This window comes from Periplaneta americana, chromosome 5 (assembly GCF_040183065.1).
Source record: "Periplaneta americana isolate PAMFEO1 chromosome 5, P.americana_PAMFEO1_priV1, whole genome shotgun sequence".
In the NCBI taxonomy this organism is placed as follows: domain Eukaryota; kingdom Metazoa; phylum Arthropoda; class Insecta; order Blattodea; family Blattidae; genus Periplaneta; species Periplaneta americana.
Window position 1 is genome coordinate 118,115,690 of NC_091121.1, and position 17,837 is coordinate 118,133,526.

Consider the following 17,837-nt stretch of genomic DNA (forward strand, 5'->3'; position numbering starts at 1 on the left):
TGACTTTCAAGCAAGAGAATGATATAAAAGTTGTCGTTTTCATAGTTGTAATACATTTCTTTTGAATACCAGACTTTTTTGTTGCAATGTTGACTCAGTGCCATTTAGATGGCAACACACCTAGGGTAAACGTCTGAATAAACATATGCTTCGTTGCCAAAGCCCGGCATTAGATAACAACAACAACAACAGTTCAAAGGCACCGAGGTGGTAGCCCCACGACTGAACTGTGTATTATGCTCCCCCCCCCCCCAAGTTAAATTTGCGTCCCGTGAATGCAAGACTTGACCGCTAGTAGCTCTAATTGCTTTATATACACACACACACACACGCAGAGTAATTAAAAAAGAATGGTGCAAAACTACAGCTCATTTATTCTTTACTGAAATGACATACAGAAACAGAAGTGTCATTAAATAATAGAAGAACTTCTTAAGTTTGCTTAGGTTTGTAATTGTAGTTCACGCAAAAACCGCTAGAGGTGCTAGGTTTTGTTTACATTTAGTCGATGGAAAATGGCTACCTCAAAGGTGGAACGTGCATATTGTGTGATGGAATTTGCACGAACAGGAGCTATTGGAACAGTGCAGAGACAGAACACCCTCATACCATTGTTGAGTACGAAAGACACTCACCAAAAGTAAACGTGTTTTGCTCGATTAGCAGACACAAAGTGTATGGACCCTTCTTTTTTACCGAGTTTACTGTTACTGGACACACCTACCTGGACATGTTAACAGAATGATTAATGCCTCAACTAGAAGAAGATCTTCCTAATGCAATTTTTCAACAAAATGGTGCTCCTCCTCATTACCATCATGATGTTCGCAAGCACCTAAATGACACCTGACCAGGATGTTGGATCAGCCGCACCGGGAATCAGCATTTGGCAATGCTGACTTGGCCTCCAAGATCACCTGATCTAACAGCCTGCGACTTCTTTTTGTGGGGGTTTGTGAAGGATGTTGTGTATGTCCCCTCATTACCACAGAATCTGAATGATTTGAAGTGACGCATCTCTGCTGCAGTGGACCTGATAACCGAGGATATGTTGGCTCGTGTTTGAGAAGAAATCGAGTACCAGTTAGATATCTGCCGTGTCACCCATGGTGCTCATATCCAACACTTGTAATGTCCATGCAAACTTAAGAAGTTCGTCTATCATTTCATGCCACTTTTGTTTCTATATGTCATTTCAGTAAAGAATAAATTAGTTTTAGGTTTGCACTATTCTTTTTTAATTATCCTGTATATAATGTGTGTAAGAAATATGGTGCATAATATTAACACTTTCACACTATTTATATGGATACACTACACAGTCGACCTGGTTGGCAAGTTGGTATAGCGCTGGCCTTCTATGCTCAAGGTTGCGGGTTCGATCACGGGCCAGGTCGATGGCATTTAAGTGTGCTTAAATGCGACAGGCTCATGTCAGTAGATTTACTGGCATGTAAAAGAACTCCTGCGGGACAAAATTCCGGCACATCCGGCGACGCTGATATAACCTCTGCAGTTGCGAGCGTCGTTAAATAAAACATAACACGTGTATTCATCACTATCTCATACAACTCGCTGGCATGAATAGTAAAAACCTCTTTATCAGCTTAGTATTTACTCATAGGTCACAAAGGCTGGAGGGAGAGGGAACGTTGATTCACATTCCTTCTGGATGCAGATTTAACTTGGGCGCGTAGTAGTTCCGCAAGATGCTAAGAATGCAATCAGACTGAAATTTTACATATGTACTGATAAGCTTCAGAGATCAAACTGGGTGGATAGGCTACCTCTTCCAGATAGTCAGATGCATTCTAATTGTGTTTATTAAAAAATACACTTCGTATGTAGGTTAATCATTTGTGCATTACAAGCATGAGACGAGGCAAGAGATCCTGTGCAGGTATATACTTAGCCCTAAATTGGAATCGAAAGTGATAGGCCTATCCATGGAAGTGAAATATACTTAGTTTCCAACTTAAGGGGGACATTGGTTCAACAATAAATGCTATAATTTGTTACACGTGGACCAGACATCACTGCAGGTATCATTTCCTCTCTATGACAACATTGACCTCCCACTGCCCAATCAACATGCTAAAATTGCATGTGTATGTCTCTTATTCTCTTTGCAACAGGATTACAAAATTATGATGGATTCACGGGCTATCAGCCAAGTTAAAGTTGTAGAATACTCCAAACTTTCGGCTACTGACTCTGTAGCCATTGTCAGGGAATTGATGATGCCGATGTCTGAATGTCGTCTCATATATAAAGTGGTTCGTCAGATGCGGGATTGGCTAGCAGTGGGACCAATCCAGGGCCGGGAATTCTGTGTGTTCATAAGCTCCGTCCCTACCAGGGTTCCTCTTGTGATGCTGGCGGATGGCAAGCTTTGATCAACCGGCTGAGCTAGGTGATGATCCTCGGTACTCAGTGTAGGTTCTCGTGAGGGCTTTAATCTGTTCAAGGCCTGGGTCCATGCTTGCTGAGTTGCAGGCCACCATCCCTATTGAAGTTGTTCTTTTCTAATCTAATTTCAATGGCCTCCAGGAAGTCATACATTCAGGATTTAAAAAGTTTGCACAGAAATAGAACAAATTTCTGAACATTGAAGATGAGTGTACCGATATGGAAAAGAAAGTCAAAGAATATGGCTACCGGTACTGTATTAGTCATTGTAAAATTATCATATGTAAATAAATTTTCATTAATTTAGCATATCCAAGAAACTAACTTACTTATACATACTTATTAAGTACTCCTTATACACTATAAGGATGCTACTCACCGTGAATTTTTATTTCTTTTGTTTCATTATTTCTAATTTGATTGTGATCAATAACCTCACAAGTATAGGATCCTCTGTCTTGGACTGTTACATTCTCAATTGTAAGAGATCGCATTGAGCAGGAGTAAGAGTGATCTCTTAAACAATTCTTTGGAGCAAGTTCCTCGCTTAGTTTAACTCTCGAGTTCTGAAAAGCAAGAAGAGAATAATAATAAAATACCACATTTTCATCTCAACAATGAAAATGGATTTTGGTATGAGAAAGTGAAATCTTATTCTAATTAGGCCCCAATGTTATAGGCTATACTGCATAAATATTTAAATGGTAAAACAAAATAAGTGTATTAGGCCTACAATAATGTTATTATTGGGAGTAGAATTTAGATGATTCTGTATATTTTTCCTTGAAAACATTGTTCCTTGAGTAATTCGAGTGAACAAGGATGACTTTGTTACGTCATTTTAAATATCATATTTATTTTAGTTGATATGAGCATTTTTGTTCTTTTTAGACATATTAGGGTCACGAGAAAAGTTTTGAGACACATAACAATGAATAATTACAGGTTAATTTTAACACTGATTAACTTTGCAACTTCTTTACTATGTTAACTTTTTAGGAAATTACCTGGCTGACTAGGTTCGAAGTGTTATCTTTCATTGTCCAAAACCTAATGTTATAAAAATAAAAATGAATAAGATTTAAAATAATCATATAAATTCTCCGGTATCATAAATCCAGAACAAAGAATGATATATTCTACGAGTATTTTAGCTTGTACTCTTTGGAGACACTAGAGTCTTTTTCCTCCATTGCCTTTTCTACTAACCTTTCAAATTCACCCCACTACGTGTAACCTACTCTTTCACCCTTTCCATGACATTACAGAGCTTTGAAGCAATCAGTGGTGTGTATCACTTAACGATTATGGGACCAAAAACCTTTTCTGTAAGGAATGAGAATTATATTATTTTTGTATTGAAGAAAATGAAAAAGCGTTTTGTTTGTTAAGTTCAGTACTAATTCGCTTTACTGCACATTTTAATATCAGACGAAGCATGTCAAGAACATGGAAAAAGTAACATTTCAGGTATTTTTCTTTTTTAGAATTATTGCAACGTTAACAAATTTGTTATTTAATTAACTTATCAGTTAATGTTACCTGCGCCAAATGATTGTTTGTTAATAAATTGAATGATTCATATAAGGTAATTCTACAAGAGTCTGTATTAAGATCAAAATGTGTTATCTATTATAAGGAACGAGAGCAACCAATTGCAAAAAAAAAAAAAAAACAAATAAATAAAAAAAAAACAAATAAATACACAAATAAAAGAAATCAGGAAAACTCTGTACCGTAATGAAAAAGACATAGCACAAAAATTAGTCCGTGGCACCTACCTCATTACCCCATTTCCAAATATATTGCGGCAAAAAAATGTAGCCATTCGCAATGTGGGGGGGGGGGGACTGATAAGACTGTTTAGTTTTAGCTCAGAAGATGTTTCTCCTAAAGTAGTCACAAAATTTAAGTAAGTTACATCACAGTTCTGATGTACAGACACAATTAATTAATACAATACAAACTTTCAAGTGGTGTATCTTGGCACTAGGTGAAAGTGGATATTCAAAACACTGCTCAATTAGCTGTATTTATCAGGAGAACTGATGTAAACGTAACTGTGACAGAAAGTCTTTAAATGTAGACTACACCACTTAAAGATTGAACACGTGGCAGTGAAATTTTTTTAAGCAGTTGCAGCGGAATTTGGACTGTCAGGGTGTAACTTAGTCTCAGTAGCCACTAATGGGGCATCTACAATAATAGTGTGATGGCAGGCCGAATATTGTAGGTGCTTTGGGGAACTTCGTTCGCGTCCGGCAGAAGGGAGGGGGCGCGAGGGAGCGCAGACGTGACGAAGGGAGAGGGGGAAGTAAAGCAGCTGGTGACTGAGGGGAGAAATACAAAGAAGTCAAGATAGCCGCCAACTTCTCGGCATCTGTAGATTGAACTATGGTTTGGTTATAAATAGGAGACGCAAGTGAGCTGACAGCAGTTAGTTGCAGTTTTTATAGCTTTGGACAGCAAGGCAGTCAGTCTTGTGTAGCAGTTCGACTTGAGTGTGTCCGTAACTGTGGGAGCATCCTGATCAGTGGACTGTCGCCGGAAGTCCTGAGTTTGAGTGCAGTGGACCGTAGTTGGGGGACCTGAGTTCGAAGTTCAGTGGACTGTCTCTGAAGGTCTGGGGTTCGAGATACTGTGAACTCGAGTGACTGAGCTAGAAGAACTACCCCAGGCAAACGAACTATGAACTAACAGTTTTGTGTTGTAAATAGTGCTTTGTGAACATGAGTTGAGATTAGCAGTACATTGTTGTTCTCAATAATCCAAGTAAATTGTCATTGTCGTCTGTGGAGTGCAATAACGAATACTGTGTTGCTGTGTGGAGTGGAAATCCCATTGTTGACGGGAGTGTTTACATTCAATTATAGAAAGTGATTATTGTTGTTTTGAATAAAAATTACATTCTTGTTTGAATTTAAAGTTACAATTGATGTCGGAAGCGAGATATTATCGACATAATGGAGTACCTACAGCAGATCCTGCAAGCCATCGCGGAACTGAAAGCAGACATGAACAAGCACATCAGTGAGGTTAAGAACGATATAAGTGAAGTACAGGCAGACATGAAAGACGACATGAACCAGCACATTAGTGAAATTAAAAGTGACGTCGCTATGCAAATTGGTAGCGTTTCGGCCCTAGTAGATGGAAGAGTTACTATCGTGACAGACGAACTTAAAGCCGATTTTGACAAACTAAACGAGAATTTTGCAACTATAAACGAGACAGTGGCCGAACTAAGACAGGAAGTAGACCATTTTGACGGCAAAATTCGCGCTCTCGAACGTCGTCAAGAGGAAACGAATGAGTTGCCGGACAAGACGAGTATGTTAATGGACCAACATGCTGAAGAAAACAAGCACATCCTTGCGTTGGTGGATCGCCAGGCTAGAGAACATAAACAGATAGTTGCCGAGGAGGTTCGATGGACCATGCAAGAAGCAGCAACAGATTTGAGGACCCCACATAGTGGGTCTGTGGAATCAACCCCTCCAGCCAAACATTCGAACGTCAAGACGCCGAAGTTCGAGACGGAACTACGTCCTGGGAAATATTCCGACGCCAATTCGAAGCCATCGCAGAGCACAATGGATGGATGCCAGGAGAGAAAACTACTCAGCTGCTGGCCGCGCTTCAGGGACAGGCGTCGGAGATTCTTCACAGTGTTCCAGAAGATGGGACAGCCACTGAGATATTGGAGGTACGTTATGGTGACCATCGACTTGCGGCAGCGTTTAGAACCCAACTGAAAACGAGAGTCCAACAGTCAGGCGAGTCCCTGCAAGAATTTGAGATGGCGGTGGAACAACTGGCCCATAGGGCCCTCAGGGGCCTACCTACTGACTTCATCGTTGGAGAAGAGGCCTACACCTTCGGCAGCAGAGTTCGAGACCCCGAAATCAGACAACAGCTACTCTTGGCAGAGCATCGCACCATCAATGCAGCTCTGGCAGTGGCCCTCAGGATGGAGGCAGCCAAGTTGACGGCGAACGTCTCGGCATCGCACCGGATTAGGAGCGTCGCGGCAGCCGACATCAAGGAACGTCAACCGAAGTCACCCGAGCGACGGAGACGAGGTTTGCCCACCTGCTGGTCCTGCGGTGAATCTGGACACTTAAAAAGGGACTGTGACCGATCCGGTCACAAACAGGAAAACTAAAAGGGGCCGATGCGAGGAGGGGCACGTCTACGCCGTCATCACCATCCCCTTGGCTGATCTTGAAGACGGTTAACAGAAGATGCAATGATTGGCTGATTCCTGATGGATGGATAAGAGGCCGCCCATGCAGAGTACTGGTAGACACCAGGGCGTCGCTCACCATGGCCAGACCGGAAGTCGTGTGTGGCCTACCTGGGAGGACGCCGCTGCTCCGATATGAGCTACGTACTGCTTCAGGCGAGAGCTTGCCCATCCATAAAGAGGTTTTCCTGGATTTGACCTTGGGAAAGAGGAGACTGGAGATGTGGGTGTTCGTCGCCAACATCTTTGAAGACGTCATCCTGGGACTCGACGCCATGCAGATCTTCGATGCGACGGTGGACGTCCGGCGCCGTACACTCCGTTTTGGTCAGGATGAAATGTTCCCGAGGGATGTCGAAGACTAACCCATGGACAGCAGACTCATCTTCGAGAATCAAGTGACAATCCCAGCAGGCTGCGAGATGGTGGTGATGGCCTAGGAGAAACCTGCTCCTCGATTTGCAGACAACTCCGATACATGGGGTTTATGTGGCCAGATCCTACTCCCGAACCAGGTGGTACCGGTGAGGGTCCTGAATGTCACCAATCGGGACAAGGAGGTGCCTAGTGGAACTGTACTAGGTAGCGTCGAGCCGGTGGTGTCTGTAACGTCTCTGGCAGATAACGAAGAGTATCACCGACCACGTCCAGATCTAGACCCATCACTGAAAGAACTGGCTCGAGAATTGGCGGAGAATTTAAGCAAAGGAGAAAGAAGACAAGTCCACGATCTACTGACAGAATTTCAGGACGTGTTCAGTCTATCTGAAAACGACTACAGGAGAGTGGAGAAAGTTCAGCACCGCATTGACACCGGAAATCCTCGCCTAATCAGAACACCTCCTCGACGCGTCCCTCTAGCTAAACAGAGGGAGATTGACAGCCAATTGGAGAGCATGAAAGCAAGAGGGGTCATCGAGGAATCCGACAGCCCTTGGTCATCACCTGTGGTGCTGGTGAAAAGGAAGAATGGGGACCTGAGTTGCTGCGTGGACTACAGAAGACTGAATGACGTTACCAAGAAGGACTGCTTTCCCCTTCCACGAATTGACGACACCTTGGACACCCTGGCCGGAGCAGAGTGGTTCTCTACGTTGGATCTCAAGTTAGGATACTGGCAGGTGGCGCTACATCCGGAGGACAAGGAGAAAACGGCATTCTCTACAGGCCAGGGACTATGGCAGTTCACCATTATGCCGTTCAGCCTCTGCAACGCACCGGCTACATTCCAGAAACTAATGGAGTCCGTAATGAGAGGCCTGACATACGACACCTGTTTGCTGTACCTTGATGACGTCATCGTGGTCGGCAAGACTTTCGGCGAACAGCTGTTGAACCTGAGGAAAATGTTCGAGAGACTGCAGCAAGCCAGGCTGAAGTTGAACCCGAAGAAATGTCATCTGTTCCAGAAGGTCAGCTACCTGGGGCACGTAGTAGGGACCAACGGAATGGCCACGGACCCAGAGAAGCTACAAGCCGTCAGAGGATGGCCGAGATCGAGGGACAAGCAGGAGTTGCGCCGCTTTCTCGGCCTCTGTACTTATGACAGAAGGTTCGTAGCTGGTACGCCAACGTAGCTAAGCCTCTAACCCAGCTGACCGAGGAGAAACAATTCCAATGGACGGACGAGGCGGAGTCATCCTTCCAGTCACTGAAAGAGGCGCTCTGCACAGCTCCTGTACTGGGATACCCCATCCCTGGAAGGAAGTTCACACTCGACACGGACGCTAGCAACGTAGGCATCAGCGGAGTACTCTCTCAGGAACAGGACGGGTAAGAGAGGGTGATTGCCTACTTCAGCCGAACACTATCCAAGGCTGAGAGAAACTACTGTGTGACACGTAGAGAACTTCTTGCCATTGTGGAAGCCCTAAAGCATTTCCACAAATATTTGTATGGCCAGGAATTCCACCTAAGGACAGACCATTCTGCACTCAACTGGCTATTGGGCTTCAAGAATCTGGAGGGGCAGACCGCCATTGGGTTCAACGACTGCAGGAGTACAACTTCACCTCCAAACACCGCCAAGGGAAGAAACATTCCAACGCTGATGCCTTATCACGACGCCCGTGCCTGGATGGCTGCAAACACTGCCTGAAAGTAGAAGAGCGAGATGGCGCCTACGCAGTCCGAGCAATTGCCGCCCAGCCAAGCCTAGGATGGGATAACGCCGCCATAAGGAGGGAGCAGCTGGAGGACCCAAACATTGGACAGCTACTGCGTGATGTGTAGTCCGGCCAGAGACTAGTATGGATCGATATCGCCAACCGTAGCACCACTTAAAAGAGCTACTGGGCCCAGTGGGAATCCTTCACTGTCAAGGACGGTATCCTGAAGAGGATTTGGGAGTCGGCTGATGGAAGGACCCACATAGAACAACTTGTCCTGCCCAGGAGCAAGGTGAAGGAAGTGCTGGAGGAGACTCGTGCTGAAGTGACTGGAGGCCACCTGGGAGCCAACAAGACGCTGGACAACTTAAGGCAGAGATTCTACTGGCTGCATCAGAGAACCGACACCGAACAATGGTGCCAAAGGTGCGACACATGTGCAGCCAGTCGCGGACCAAGGACACGCAGCAGGGGAGCCATGCAGCAGTACAACGTGGGAGCTCCTTTTGAGAGAATCGCCATCGACGTTGCTGGACCGTTCCCAGTCACGGATCGAGGGAACCGCTACCTGCTAGTCGCCATGGATTACTTCACAAAATGGCCAGAGGTGTACGCAATTCCCAACCAAGAGGCTTCGACGGTGGCAGACGCGCTACTTCGCAACTTCATCTGCCGATTCAGTGTGCCCCGGGAATTGCATAGTGATCAGGGGCGCAACTTCGAATCCAACCTGATGGGAGAATTGTTCGAGCGTCTGGGGGTGCATAAAACCAGGACCACTCCCCTCCACCCACAGTCCGACGGCATGGTGGGAACACTACATCAAAACCGTGGAAGAGCACCTGCGGAAGCGAGACTGAGATGTCAGAGTCCCACTGTTCCTCTTGGCCTACAGAGCGTCGGCCCACGATACAACAGGGATGACACCGGCAAACATGGTCTTCGGGAGAGAACTGCGCCTGCCCTGTGATCTGCTGTTTGGCACGAACCCAGCGCCGACAGCCAGCGACTGACTATGTGGCAGAACTGACGGAGAAGTTGAATGGAGTCCACCAATTGGCCAGAGAGCACCTGAAGATGACCAGCGACAGGATGAAAGTGTGCTACGACACATTAGCCAACTCTGCAGGATTCCAGGATGGCGACCTGGTGTGGCTGTATCGACCTACCAGGACCAAAGGAAAATCACCGAAGCTGCAGCGTGCCTGGGATGGACCATACCGCGTGGTGACCCGGACCAATGACGTGGTGTACCGCATCCAGCGACAACCCCGAGGGAAGATGATGGTGGTGCATCTGGACCTATTAGCAGCCTACCAAGGGACTGCCCGGGACGAGCAGTCCTAAAGAGGGAGCAATGTGACAGCAGGCGGAATATTGTCGGCTCTTCGAGGAACTTCGTGCGCGTCCGGCAGAAGAGAGGGGGCGCGAGGCGGCGCGGACGTGACGAAGGGAGAGGGGGAAGTAAAGCAGCTGGTGACTGAGGGGAGAAATCCAGAGAACTCGAGAGGCGCCATCTTCTGGGCATCTGTAGATTGATCGCGAAATCGTACTCTCTGGAAACTATGGTTTGATTATAAATAGGAGACGCAAGTTAGCTGACAGCAGTTAGTTGCAGTTGTTGCTAGTTTTGGAAAGCAAGGCAGTCAGTCTTGTGTAGCAGTGAAGCCAGCTTCGAGACTGGAGTTCGACTTGAGTGTGTCCTGACCAGTGGACTGTCGCCGGAAGTCCTGAGTTTGAGTGCAGTGTACCGCAGTTGGGGGACCTGAGTTCGAAGTTCAGTGGACTGTCTCTGAAGGTCTGGGGTTCGAGAAACTGTGAACTCGAGTGACTGAGCTAGAAGAATTTTTTTTAATTGGGTTATTTTACGACGCTGTATCAACATCTAGGTTATTTAGCGTCTGAATGAAATGAAGGTGATAATGCCGGTGAAATGAGTCCGGGGTCCAGCACTGAAAGCTGAGCTAGAAGAACTAGCCAAGGCAAACAAACTGTGAACTGAGAACTGACAGTTTTGTGTTGTAAATAGTGCTTTGTGAACATGAGTTAAGATTAGCAGTACATTGTTGTTTCCAATAATCCAAGTAAATTGTCATTGTCGTCTGTGGAGTGCAATAACGAATAATGTGTTACTGTGTGGAGTGGAAATCCCATTGTTGACGGGAGTGTTTACATTCAATTATAGAAAGTGATTATTGTTGTTTTGAATAAAAGTTACATTCTTGTTTCGTATTAAAAGTTACAATAGCAAAGGAGAATGCTTTTGCTGGACCTTTGAAAAAAAAATTAATGAAACTGGCGTGGATACAAATGAGTTTAAAGCCACATATTGTATAATACTTCGGGAGAATCTATGTGCAGAGTCTGTAGATATATAAAAAGAAAGTTATGGACAGTTGTAAAGATAATAAATTCAATTACTCACGTCTGCCACTGACGCAGATTGCGACTGTCCTGTAACTCAAGCAGCCACTCATTGACTTCGTGTTGCTTACATGAACAAAAAGGACAGTGAAGTTGCATTGCGTTGATCCTGCAATATGAGCTCCCAACCCCTGTTTTATTCAATTATTTTCTTTGAATATATTCGAGCGGGCTATGTATTGAACTTGTTAAAAATTTCTAATAACATGTCCATATGATATAAAACTATAACAAGAAATTATATTGGAATATTGAGAAAAGAAAATTGTATTCAATGGTTGCAAGATAAAAGTTCAACTAACCTGCACATTCTTCGGCCAATGCCACAAAATGTTGAACTTAATACCAGTGCTTGCACGAGCCATGCATTCCAGATAAAGTTTTTCACCAGCTGTGAGTGTACGTACATAAGTTCCATTTATTGAAGGCTTGGGGATACTATTAGACTTCTCTGAAATATCGAAGAAACAGTTATAATTAGTTACAGTTACACACATGCACGCACAGAAAAAGAAAGCCTGTTCACTATATTTTTAATCCTGATGTCAACAAGTGCATGCACAGTTGTCATTGGTAATACAGTGCTTAAAAGTGTAGTTCCATAATATTACAACTTGAATTATTTAATTACCTATTACAGTAAGTAATAGTTCTCTTGTGATTAAAACTGTTCAGTTGGCTGAAGATTAAATGTACAATGACAAGAAAGGCTCACCAAGTGATAATGAATTTTCACAACAATTGTTCCCCCATACATTCCATTTTAAATAATAAACGTCCTTATAAATTTCTACATCTGGAGAAAGCCTAGTTTTCGAAATATGATTTTTTTAAATTCTTCAATCCAGAGCTATACCATATAATGCAAACAGTGCTATGTGCTAGACATATCAGACAATACATTTCATCTAGCTGCATACTGCACTGTCAAAATCTCCTTAAATAATATAAGTTATGAAAATGACATCAAGTTCAAGCCCATAATGTCCCCTCGGGGTACAGGCCTCTTCCTAGGAAGGTGGCTGATTAAGGTGATCCCTGTTAGCCATGCCGGGAAGGATTCTCCTTTAAGTCGTAACACTTTTTGCATGTGTTCTTTTAGTTTCTCCCTTGCTGCTTTCTGGTCCTCTGTGATGCACTCTTCTGTGTGATGTCTCATTGAGGGATGGTCTGCGATGCTGTGGTGATACACTGCTTCCACACTGTCCTCTCTCTGGTGGCCATTGTCCATTGGTTCCCAAAGGTCTTCCTGAGATCGTCGACTCAATGTGTTCTTTGACGCCCCACATTCCTTTGCCCGCACCTGGGGTCCTAGACTGTCGCCTTGTGAGTCCATCTGCTGGGATTTAACCTCATGATGTGACCCGCCCAACTCAATTTCAGGTTTCTGCTGGTAGTTACTGCATCATTTATTTTTGTTTTTATTCTTGAAGTCTCATTTCGCATTCTGTTCCCCCCCATGTGATGCCTAGTATCTTTCTCTCCATTCTGCTTTGGCATACTTGTAACATGGTTCTGTCTCTCTTCGTGGTGCTCCATGTTTGTGAACCGTAAACTAGTGCTGGTAATATGCACGTATTCATGATATGTCTCTTAATCTCTAAGCTGTATGACTTTTCTAACAATATAAACATCAGTGCCCAAAATTTTGCCCATGCTGCTGCTATGCGTCTCACTATTTCTTTGCTTGTGCTTCTTGAGAATGATACAGTCTGGCCCAGGTAGACAATTTCCTGCACATATTCTATTGGGATGTTGGGCGCTAGTTCTAAGATTTCTCCTACATGATTTTTCATGGTCTTAGTCTTCTTTAAATTCATTTTTAGGCCTGCTTTTTCATTAAGTTCGCTTATTTCCCGTAAGTACTCTATATCTGCGAATCGTAGATTTGATAGTTTTGTCCCACCTATGTTGATACCGTAGTCTCCTGTAATATTTCTAAATAACCCTTCTAGAAAGCATATAAAGAGTCTTGGTGAGATTATATCTCCCGCCTTAATTCTTCTCTGTATCTGGAATTCCCTACCCTACCTGTTCAATTGTATGTTTGCAGTGGTACATTTTCGCTAGTACCAGATACATAATATTCATGAAATTGACTACAGAATAGTCTATGAAGAAATGATAAGAAAATGTACTGTACTGATCACAGTAATGGAAATCGTAAAAATGCTCAAGACACAGTGGAACTTTGCACCACGAACATTTCAAGAAAATAAGTTTCTTACAGTCAGCTCAAGAATAATTCTGTACATCTACGTCAAAACAGAATTCTATAGGAATGACGAATTTATCAGGTTTGTTTGGCTTTATGCCAGCCATATTGAAACATATTTACATAACTAGGAGATGAAAGCTGATTATGTGTTATCACATCATCTCTCTGATGCAATATAATATTTGTGCCAAGTAACAAAACACTATCAGAGAACTTACGAATGGAATTTTTTCAAGGCATAAAGCCATAAAAGTCAAGAGATTGAACAATCAAGTTGTGTGCTTTGGAATTGTTACCTCTTCCACCATTTTACCTTCTGGAGTTATTCTTTCAATAGCCTATCTCGGTAATGAGACCATGAGTCTACCAAAAGAATGCTATGATGACTGACAGATGGAAAATATACTTTTTTAAATAACTTGAAGAGGTGAGTTTTCATAAGCTGATTTTGAGGGCAATGCATAGACATTTGGGATCTTAAACATTTTCTTCTTCACGATGGCAATGGAGATATAAGACTTATATAGTGTCAAGCGATTATTTTGATAATTCATATCTCGAAGTCTAGGCCTTCTCCGGATAGTGTCCCGCAAGAAATTTTTCAGTCCAATGATGGGACACTGCGCATGCGCAAGACACAGACAAGTAAGGAGCTACCACACCATGTAACATGTACTTAAACCGTTTTAGCAGGTACATTTCACAATAGCTCAGGCTCAACATAACAAATGGCGTCAGTTATATTGCATCGTTTAGGGCCATTTTCTCCAAAGTTAGGCCGTGTCTCAAAGCTACATTTTCAGCTGAAGTGAACTAGATTGTTGACTAAATAGCCGGATGTGACGTCAGTAGTTATGATGTAAAGCTACGTAGTACATAGCAATCAAGTCCGTAGTAGCTAGTAAACGAAAATGCTTGCTCGATTGTTGACTTGTTCACTAAACAAACATGGATACTGCATCAGCAATTGGGGTTATGAAATCTGAAAATGCTTTGGAAGTGAAATAATGTAAATATAATGTAGAATAACACGTTAACTTTGAACACTGACATTGTTAGTATCTTCTGTACAATGTTTTAAACATTATTGTAATATATTAAGTCCTTATCTTTTCCACATAATTCGTAATGGAACTGCAATAGGACACTGCCTTCTTAATTTAGTGCTGCACCGTGATGTCATGGTTTTTAGAAAAATAGTCTGTGAAGAAGGCCATGTTTCAAGCATACATATCCAAAGCTCCCTAGTGTGTAGCCTACAAGTCACCTAGTTGCTAGTCACTAGTGTGTAGTATGGACTTGAGCTTTGAGACACAGCCTTAGTTAAACTTGGAATAAATTAAACCCGTTCAACTTTACTATTCAGTTTAAACATGCTTCCATTTTCTCCATAAATTTCTGGCAGTCTAAATTAAACTAATGTTAGCACCAGATGCTCATGGCTTCTCATGTGTTGGCTACATTGAACAACAACTAACCAATCCTTTGACCCAATCAGAGTCATGAACATGATTATTGATGACGCGTCTTACACGTTTTCAACATGTCAGCTGTTTACAGAGAATTGATGCTACAATTAAATCAACGCGAATAAAGAAGAAATGCATCTACTAGTTTCATAAATAAATAAAAAAACATTTATACCCATGTGAAGTGTTGTGTATCATTTAATCAGATGTTTTCTTGAATTTATTGGAAAGCATTCTCGATTCCATTTTTCTCTGACAGGCAAGATCGGACTAACTTGTGTTTATGTGCATTATCTGGTGACGTGGATCCATTTTAATATAAAAATTAATTTCCTTTAGTTTATTTCTTTCCCTCCGAAAATCATTATGTCCATTAATTTCAAGAAGACAACTTCCAGCTTTTTAACGCCTTCGGTAACCCACTAAATTAGGCCTACCTGATGTACCCAGAATCTTGATAATTCTAAGGTAAATAGCTTTTATTTTTAATGTTTTAGTATGTGACCTAATCTAGTTATGTAATATTCACAGGCCCAAGTTTATAATTGGCTAGAATGGGCAAATACCCAGAGCAAGGAAGCAAGAGAAAGTATTTTAAGGTAAAATGTTGAAAAATTGTTAAATACATGCTCAATAAAAATGAATATTTATAAATAATGTAATAAAAACAGCCTTTTGTTTGGTGAATTAGCACAATTATTGTTTCACATTTTTGTTTGGTAATAGACGGGATAAAGTTAAAGAAAGAGGTCAGGGTGCCAACATTTGGTCTGTCCAGTTTTCCAGTGACCTAAACATTCATAATAGGTGTCATCCTCTTATATTAGGCCTATTTTTATTTCAGTAAACGGTTGGTTGTACTGTATGATTGTTTCATCGTCCATTATGAATTTTGATCAGATTATCATAACGTACACTGTAATGTCCTGTGTTCAGACCGTTGCTTACGAGATTACACAAGCTGGCGCATAGCGCTTGAAAAACGAGTCTGAAGTGGTTCCCTCGTAATGCTAATTCCGCCGCTCGGAGCGCTGTTCTGCCCTAAATATTCATAGCAGAACACTTAAATGACATTGACATTTGGGACATTTAAAGGACTCACCATTGCTTATTAAATGCTTCGTACAATATTTTATGGACAATAGACGTAATTTCCAAACTTCTACTCCTCAATTATATTACAATAAAAGGCTGTCATTCTTGATATTAAAACATATTATATATAAACTGAGGGACTGTCTGTTCTGTACTTCAGTTCATACACCAAACATTTCCGGAAATAAATTAACTTGACATCTTACATATACGCACTATAGCCTATTCTTTTCACCTAATATTATTAATATTGTTATTAAATAAGATATTGCAACTAATTAAGTTACTGCATTATCTTTAATTTCCTGAATTCATAATTAAGCATTTGCAAAAAGGCCTAACTTTTCCCTCTCTTTTTTAAAAAAATACGAACGTCACAATAACTGAGAAGTATAATTATTGCGCGATTTTTTCTTGCAGTGGTGAAAACATTTCTATAGGCCTACTGATTAATCTATTGAGCATAGTAATAGTAAACTCTGTAGTATTTTAGTGCGTGTAAATATATTTTGAATTAGCATTTATTAAATTAGGAAGTTAGCCTGTAATTTGTGTGATTGAAATGGTTTACTGCTGAGTGCCATTGTGCAAATCGAACCAGAATAAAGAATATGATTTTTCGTTTCATTGTTTTCCACAAGATGAAGGACTAAGAAAGAAGTGGTGCGTAGCCATTTCTCGCGAAGGGGACAAACCAAGGACTCTTTGGACGCCAAACAAGAAATCGCGTGTCTGCAGCAGACATTTCAAAGAAGCTGATTTTAGCATTAGCACAACATTAAAACGTTTGCTTCCTAATGTGGTACCATCCGTCTTTGATGATTTTCCAAAACATAAACAAGATGTTTCAAACATAAGTAGACGCAACAAAAGAAGGATAACAGAAGTGGTGAATAACATCCATCCTGCTAAGAAAAATAAACCCAATGTTGAACATAGTACGTCCGCTTTCAATGAAGCAAATGTTTCAATTGAAGAAATCTATGAAGCACATAAAAAACTATAGCCACACAGTGCTCAATTGAAAGTAAAAAAATTCCCAAAGCCATTACATTACAACGTAAAAAAATTACTAGGACAATTCGGAAACAAAATCAGCTTATTAGAAAACTAAGACAGACAATATGTAATTTAAAAAGCAAGCTCTGGAGTTTACAGAAACAAAACGAGAAGGAAGAACAAGGAATTGAAAAGCAACTTACCAAAATAAAAGAAGCTGCTAAAGAAGGTAGTTTGAAAGCAAGCTTTTTGACTGAACAAATTCAGGCTTTCGGAAAACAAAAGTGTAAATTTCATGAAAACACACTGAAAATCTGCATATTGCTATCTAACAGGTCATCTACCGGCTATAGATTACTAAGAAACTTGGGTATTTTACACTTACCCCATCAAAAGACATTAAAAACTTATATTGGTCACTCAAAAGGAGAAACAGGTGTCACCTCTTTGATAAAGGCTCGGCTAATTGCAGAGGAAAAGTCCTTGGAGCATAAAAATGAAAAAGTTGGATCTCTCATTATTGACGAAATGAGTGTTAAACCGAAATTGATGTATGACAGAAATCTGGATATGTTGATAGGAATGACAGACACTGAGAAAAATGCTATTGGGATTGAAAATAAGCTGGCCAATAAATTGCTGTGCATTCTGTTCAAGGGTCTGTCTACAAAGTACAGAATACCAGTGTCATTTTATTTTACGCACAATTTAACCGGAGAGTCCACACCTGTGGAGTAACGGTTAGCACGTCTAGCCGCGAAACCAGGTGGCCCGGGTTCGATTCCCGGTCGGGGCAAGTTACCTGGTTGAGGTTTTTTCCGGGGTTTTCCCTCAACCCAATATGAGCAAATGCTGGTAACTTTCGGTGT

General features: G+C 41.9%; 1 protein-coding gene across 3 annotated transcripts in view; it reads right to left on the bottom strand.

The window, feature by feature from the left end:
• Positions 1-17,837, bottom strand: part of LOC138700100 (vascular endothelial growth factor receptor 1-like) — a 343,737-nt gene that overhangs the window by 122,540 nt on the left and 203,360 nt on the right. For all 3 annotated transcript variants that reach the window (XM_069826422.1, XM_069826423.1, XM_069826421.1), the window contains exons 6-7: positions 11,490-11,638; positions 2,789-2,975 (exon numbers count right to left, since the gene is read on the bottom strand). In XM_069826422.1, coding sequence (XP_069682523.1) covers positions 2,789-2,975; positions 11,490-11,638 — 336 coding nt within the window. The remainder of the gene's footprint in view (positions 1-2,788; positions 2,976-11,489; positions 11,639-17,837) is intronic.